General features: G+C 32.4%; 1 protein-coding gene across 2 annotated transcripts; it reads right to left on the bottom strand.

The window, feature by feature from the left end:
• Nucleotides 1-1,256: 1,256 nt before the first annotated feature.
• LOC132607585 (cytochrome P450 98A2-like) lies at nucleotides 1,257-6,494 on the bottom strand. Of its 2 annotated transcripts, XM_060321620.1 has the most exons (5): nucleotides 6,004-6,494; nucleotides 3,539-3,616; nucleotides 3,219-3,451; nucleotides 2,335-2,569; nucleotides 1,257-1,882 (listed from the first exon to the last, which is right to left on the bottom strand). In XM_060321620.1, the coding sequence occupies exons 1-5, from the start codon at nucleotides 6,488-6,490 to the stop codon at nucleotides 1,482-1,484; spliced, it is 1,434 nt and encodes a 477-aa protein (XP_060177603.1). In that variant the 5' UTR covers nucleotides 6,491-6,494; the 3' UTR covers nucleotides 1,257-1,481. The 2 variants fall into 2 exon arrangements, with proteins under 2 accessions (XP_060177603.1, XP_060177602.1); XM_060321619.1 differs by having other exon boundaries at nucleotides 3,219-3,616.
• Nucleotides 6,495-6,730: the final 236 nt, after the last annotated feature.

Here is a 6,730-nt window from a genome sequence, read left to right as displayed (position 1 = left end):
ATTTAAGCAAAAGTTGTGTGTATCGCGTGTATTTTGTGTATTCGCGTGTATTTGGGCGAGACTCTCCCCTTGCTCGCCCAGGTTCGAACCCAGCCAACAACATTACTTTTCTTACATATTTTTCCTAGCTTCTTCTTGAACTTTATTTGAATGTATGTCATATGTATTTGGCTCATATGTCTTGTATCCCATATGTATTTGAGCTTCTCGTCTTCTGAATGTACTTATGAGATGAGTGTATTCGGCTTGAGTGTCTTGTATCTGAATGTAGCCTTGTATCTGATACACAAGAACACTCAGGCCAAATACATATGACGAAATACACTCAGGCGAAATACATATAGATACAAATATGTGCCAAATACATATGGCGAAATACACTTAAATAGAAGGAGAAGAAGCTAGGGAAAATATGTAAGAAAAGAAATGTTGTTGGCCGGGTTCGAACCTGGGCGAGCAGGGTGAGAGCCTCGCTCAATAACCATTTCAGCCACTCCAACTTTATGTATTTTGGATATAGCTACGAATGTTAATTTACAAAATTACTATAGCTACTAAATATAAATAAATTAAAAGGTATTTATTATCAATAATTACCTCTTAGAAGAAGTTACACCAAGTAAAAGTTCCAAAAATTAAAGACCAGCCCATTTCAAGGGCAAAAACTAAAACCAGTCCATTTGAAGGGAAAACTGTGCAATTTCTTCTCTTTAATGCAACATTAAATGAGCCAAAAAATAGGTGATTTGTAAAGTTTAGGAATTGGCCTAATTGGTCTTTGAATGCTGCAGAGCGGATTACCCCATGAGCCAGCCTTGACCTCCATCTTTCATCAAATGACATATATTTGACCATTCAATTGTTGACATTGTATAATACGTAAGAAAAATGAAGAAATTTGTTGTGCCATGCTAAGTCCGAGGTGAATATCTAATTTCAAAATTTAAGATGTTATTTTACATGCTCTAGTACTTCTATGGCTATTTTAATCTTTATTATTTACTTATATATATCGGTTCGACATGAGTTTACATTGAAAAAATTTCGTCTCTTTGCACTTTTCAAGGTCAGCTATTAAGTAAAAATCTCTCTTTATTTCTTTTGTTAGTTTGCCCATGTGGAACATTGGAACAGGCTACAGTGTTAAATGAAAAAATGTTTTCAAGTTCAATTAGATTATTATACAAAATAATAAAATATATCGAGAACATATTGAAACTTCTATAGTACTTCAAAATTAAAAAAATTAATGGATATATTTTATTTCAGAAAGATGTTACAACTTCAAAAGACTTGAAAGTAAAACACACTTAATTAACTGACGACGACAACAACAAAAAAAAAGATTTTACATATTACCACCGAGACTTACAATCTGGTGGTATTGATAGAAGGTTGTGTGAGTTTTGGATCTGATTGTCCTGCTGATTCGATATGTGTGTCATGGTAAAACTTTAAAATAAATAAATGATGTTACATGTTCATTCAACATGTGTGTACAAGTGTAGAGGCAACCGAGGAGTAGGAACAACATGTAATGGAGTTTGCATGTAAGTGACAGTACCAGGACTCTCCATCATATCAACATCTTCAAACTCAACACCTGAAGGCAATGACCAAACAAAATGGTGCAACAAATGGGCTAACATAGACGTGACCAAATTAATTGCAAGGTTCGTCCCTGGACATGTACGTCTACCAGAACCGAATGGTAATAACCTATAGTCATGCCCCTTCATGTCAACATCCTCTTTCATGAATCTTTCTGGCCAAAATTGTAAAGGGTCTTTCCAAATTCTAGGATCACGACCTAAGGCCCATACATTAACATGTACAATTGAACCTTTTGGAATGTTGTAACCACCCACTTTAGCATTGTTACCTGCAATGACAGATAGAGTATGTAAGAAACAGGTTTAACTGAACTCAACATTTCAACCCGAATTTTATATATATATATATATATATATATATATATATATATGTGTGTGTGTGTGTGTGTGTGTGTGTGTGTGTGTGAAAATTTTAAAGGTATAACAAACGTTAGACGACAATTTCTAATGTTTTACCTGTAAGGTTGTGAAATATATGAGTAAACATTAGAATTGAGTATAATGTTGTTCAGAAGGTTAATTTTTGTAATGACTATATTTCCATAATTTTTTAAGATAGGGATAAAATCTAAATGGGGACATTTGCTTAAGTCAACACTACAATTTAAAAAAAGAATTTCATTTTGAACCCATAAATTCAACAATGTAATGTGAGTCTAGTAAAACAAATCTTAAGGCTGAACTCATCAAATTAAAATTCTGAATTTGTCTCTAAACTCACCGGCCATGTGAGGCAGCATTAGGGGAGTTGGAGGGTGCAACCTTAGCGATTCTTTGACTACATATTGTAGATAGGAGAGTTTGGAGATATCTGTTTCATTTACAATCCGATCCGACCCGATAACCCGGTCTAGCTCCTCTTGGACCTTTTGTTGAACTCTTGGATTCTTTACCAATTCTGCCATAGCCCATTCAACAGTAATGGCTATTGTGTCCATCCCTGCTGTTATCATATCCTACACAAATTATAATTGACAATAAATTAATGATTTGGTCTTGTAATGGCAATACAAAGATCAACTTGAAATGATATTATTTATTTATCTTATGGTTATATAGAATATTGAAACCTATGCGAAAACAAAAACACTTTACTTTCTCATCACTTATTTAGAGAAAGTAAAGGTGAAATGCATATATATATTTTTTATAAGTAAAAGACGTGTTGTGTCGATGCCCAAATCAGATAGGGGCTGATGTAGAGGGTCAAGTCTGAGTTTGGATAAACCACAATAGCTATGACTTGTACTTCATATATGTCATAAAAGTTCACTACATTAGAAAAGAGTATATAGAATCACGAACTACAACCCATAAAGTTCAAATTCTTCATCTGCCTCACTAAACCTTTGCTGTTATATTAATATGGACTTAGTTCAACTTACCGTGTAGATACAATTTATACTATATCAAAATATTTTAACACGTAATAACATGTTATCTGCTTTATGTGTAATTGAGGTTATTAGTTTCACTTATTATAGACAATTACTTATAGTTAAATTTAATTAGGTCACTTGAAAGCACAAATAACTTTTTACGCTGTCAGTATATGAAAATTAAACTCTATTAAAATCCAATATAAAAAAACATTAGTATACGTACCCAAAGAAGGCCAATAACAGTGTCATCACTAAGATCATACTCCTTCTGAAGGGTAAGCAAAGCATCAACAAAGTGTTGTTTAGTTTCCCCAGTTTTCTTCCTAGCAAGTGTGTGTTCTTCCATTATAATTCTTGTAAATTTATCCAAACGCCTATCTTGTACCTCAAGAGCATTATTATCATCTTTAAAAACCCAACGTAGCCATGGCACAAATTCTCCCAAATTAAACTTTCCTGCAATTTTAATCCCATTGGTTACAATGGCTTTGAGCTCTTCACCTTGCTCTTCAACTTCACCTTGTGGATTCACAAATCTCTTACCAAATGTTAGCCTTGTTACGTTGTTGAATGCTACTGATCCCAAATAGCTCCTTAGCATCAAGATTTTACTGACATTGGCTGCAGATATGCACATAGACGGATTCAGGATTTAAACTCTGGACTACATTCAAGAAAAATGCTTATATAATCACTTAAAATAAAAATAGCTAGCAGATGTATAATATATGTATAATCCATTAAAATATGTGCATAACCGTGTATGATCTGCATATACTGGCTAAGAAAAGTAAACAATGAATCTATCCGCCTATTTGTGTGAAATTGGCCTACAACAATAGGTAAATTTGCATAACGAGATTGATATGGTAAATGAAAATAGAATGATAATTTGCTATAACCTCCCTTAATTGCACTAATAATGTAAATATTCTGTACGTCTCAAGTATATACTATTCGAGTTCGTGATCTTGCCAGATCTCCATTTAAAAATATTCAGTAAACCTGTATATGTACTACTTTTTTTGGTGCTGAAAGCTATATATGTACTTTAATACGATTAAAACTTCCACTTTCTAAACATAGTATCATAAAATATTAACCAAGGTCCAAGGTATGATAAACAAATGCTTCTCTTCGAGTAATTAAATATACTTTGACTTTTATATTCATTATTGTATTGCTTCCATATTGGGATTAGCTACACATTTTTCTTTAATAATAATTTAAAAAAAGCGTGTGCTATGTGGTCCAAATCTGTCTCCTATTGATTGGAATAAGAAAAAGACTTTCCTGTGGAATTGTAGTGCTTATACAGTTGAAGGACTTTAATCACGCTAATTTTGGATATTATTTGAACCAGTACTTGATTAAAGAAATGATAGTGATTGATGCTCCTATCCTATCTTGGCCAGTGTTGACTCAGTCGAGTATTCACTCTTAACCTATTAACTACGTAAAAAAGAAGAAAGAAATAAAATCTAAAACGGCACCATATCGTTAAACGGCCGAAATACAAGTAGTGCCTAATTTTGAAATTGCCTTTTACGTCATATTCATAGTAGATAAAAATTTACAAGTTGATTCACCACATAATAAATTCAAATATGAGGAGTCTGAACTTTAATATATCTGAAAAGCAGGTATATATAGCTTAAGTTTAATTATTTTTGTCTAAATTTCAAGCATATGTGGCTGAAACCGCGCATATTTGTTTGAACTTCAGCAAGATGTGGTTGCATTCAGTTATTTTTGTCAGAACTTCATACATTTTTATTTTAAGTTCATACATATATAGTTGAGGTTAGGGGTGTACAACGTAAACCGACAAATTGCACCAAATCGATAAATCGAGTCAAACCGAGAAAAAAAAATCCGACTAGTGATTTGGTTTGACTTGATTAGGTATTGGAAAAAAAAAACCCGACCATAATTGGTTTGGTTTTAGCTAAAAAAAGTCAAACCGAACAAAACCAACCCGACATTACATGTATTCAATTTTTAAAATATTTTATACATAAAAATATTTATTTGTAATGTAATTTATAAATATTTCTTAACTTTTTTCGTAGTTTTTTTAATCTATTATCATGTTATTCAAGCTTGTACTTAGAATTTTGACTGTCCATAAGTTTTAAATCCTATGGATTTTAGTAACTCAAATAAGTCTAAACCAAAACTAACTCAACACTAATGATAACAAAAGAAATTCAATTTACCATTAAGAATAACAATAATGTTGGATATCTATTCTTTAGTCTTATATAATTGGTTTAGAGAGTGAAAATACATAACTTAAGTTCTTTTTCTTTGTCATATAACTAATACTTGTTAGCCGTACTTATTTTAGCATGACTTAGTATTTTTAGATTATGGTTATTTTCTTTATGGCTTATTAATTAGCAATATTTATTTTAACCGATTTTATTATCTTTTGTTGAATATTTTAATACAATGTCATCACTCTTCTCACATTTTGTGTTATTTTCTTAAGAAATGCCTTAATTATATAGTTGTATCTTACTAGGTCTAAAGAAATATTTGAAGCAAAAGTGTATATGTTTTGTATCAAGACTATTCCGGGAAAAAAAAATCAAAAAACCCGAGAAAACCTAATAAACCGAGAAAACCCAAATTTTATGGTTTGGTTTGGTGTATAAATTTTAAAACCCGACGCAATTGGTTTGGTTTGATATTTAAAAAATTCAAACTAACCCAGTTCATGCACACTCCTAGCTGAAGTTAAACCATACCTAAACTTCAGCTAGAAAGCCTGAACTTTAGTCATATGCAGCTTTAGACATTTTTATCTGAAGTTGGCCTTTGTCGCCGCAAATAGTTGTTCCAAAATAGACAGACATACAAAACAATTTTAATAGTGGATACATATTAAATAGCAATGTCCAAATAGAATATCCGTCCAACACGAAGTAATCAATGAGAAACCCCACAAGATTTACCCTCAAAAACATAAAACAGTTAAGAGTAAAAGTGAAAAGCAAACTTACAAGACTTTGTAGAGTCTCTGAAAATGTTCTCAACCATGGCAGTAACTTCATATTCTCTAATAGGTCTGAGAGCTTCAAGTCTTTTTGGAGTAAAAAGCTCAAGATTACAAACCTTCCTGACTTTCACATAATGAGGCCCATAATCTGCCCAAATCAAATCCATCCCATTTTTACTTACATTTTCAAGAGGCTTAGTTCTAAACCTGTTGGCCAAATGTTGGTCATTGTCTCTAAGAACTTCTTTTGCAAGTTCCGCATTATTCACCACCACATTTAGCTGTGATCCAACGTAAAAAGAAAATATGGGCCCATAAATTTGGGCCCATTCGGCGAAGCACCGAAACCTCACCGGCTTTATGTCGAAGAGGTTTCCGATGAGCGGCCACGGCCAAGGCCCTGGCGGCAGCTTGGAGGTGAGCAGGTGGTAGAGCTTGTAACATAAAAATATGAGAAATATAGATATGGAGAGTTCTAAAGGAAAAGCCATAATGGGAAATTAATGTTGTATATGATCAAATAAGGCAAGCTATGGTCCCTTTAAATACTATTTTTTTCATTCCCTCAAAGAAGAAAAAGTCGTACTTTACTATTTTCAATTCGATAAAGATCAAGATATATCCACGTTCTGTGTAAACAAAATTTATATTATAGTTTATTTATTATAACAAGTAACTTAACTTATTTTTAAGATTATAATTAATCTCACTTTTAAGGAGGCTTTCTATAA

The sequence above is a fragment of the Lycium barbarum genome, chromosome 8 (assembly GCF_019175385.1).
Source record: "Lycium barbarum isolate Lr01 chromosome 8, ASM1917538v2, whole genome shotgun sequence".
Classification (NCBI taxonomy): Eukaryota; Viridiplantae; Streptophyta; class Magnoliopsida; order Solanales; family Solanaceae; genus Lycium; species Lycium barbarum.
The sequence above is the reverse complement of the archived record's forward strand: the minus strand, read 5'-3'. Positions and strand labels throughout refer to the sequence as shown.

What these genes read in the sequence shown, in the direction of transcription:
- LOC132607585 (XM_060321619.1), bottom strand. Translation starts at nt 6,490, where the DNA reads ATGGCTTTTCCTTTAGAACTCTCCATATCTATATTTCTCATATTTTTA. An exon ending in CAGAGACTCTACAAAGTCTT is followed by an intron (nt 3,617 to 6,003) that starts GTAAGTTTGCTT and finishes GCATATCTGCAG; the next exon opens with CCAATGTCAGTAAAATCTTG. An exon ending in CTGTTATTGGCCTTCTTTGG is followed by an intron (nt 2,570 to 3,218) that starts GTACGTATACTA and finishes TAATTTGTGTAG; the next exon opens with GATATGATAACAGCAGGGAT.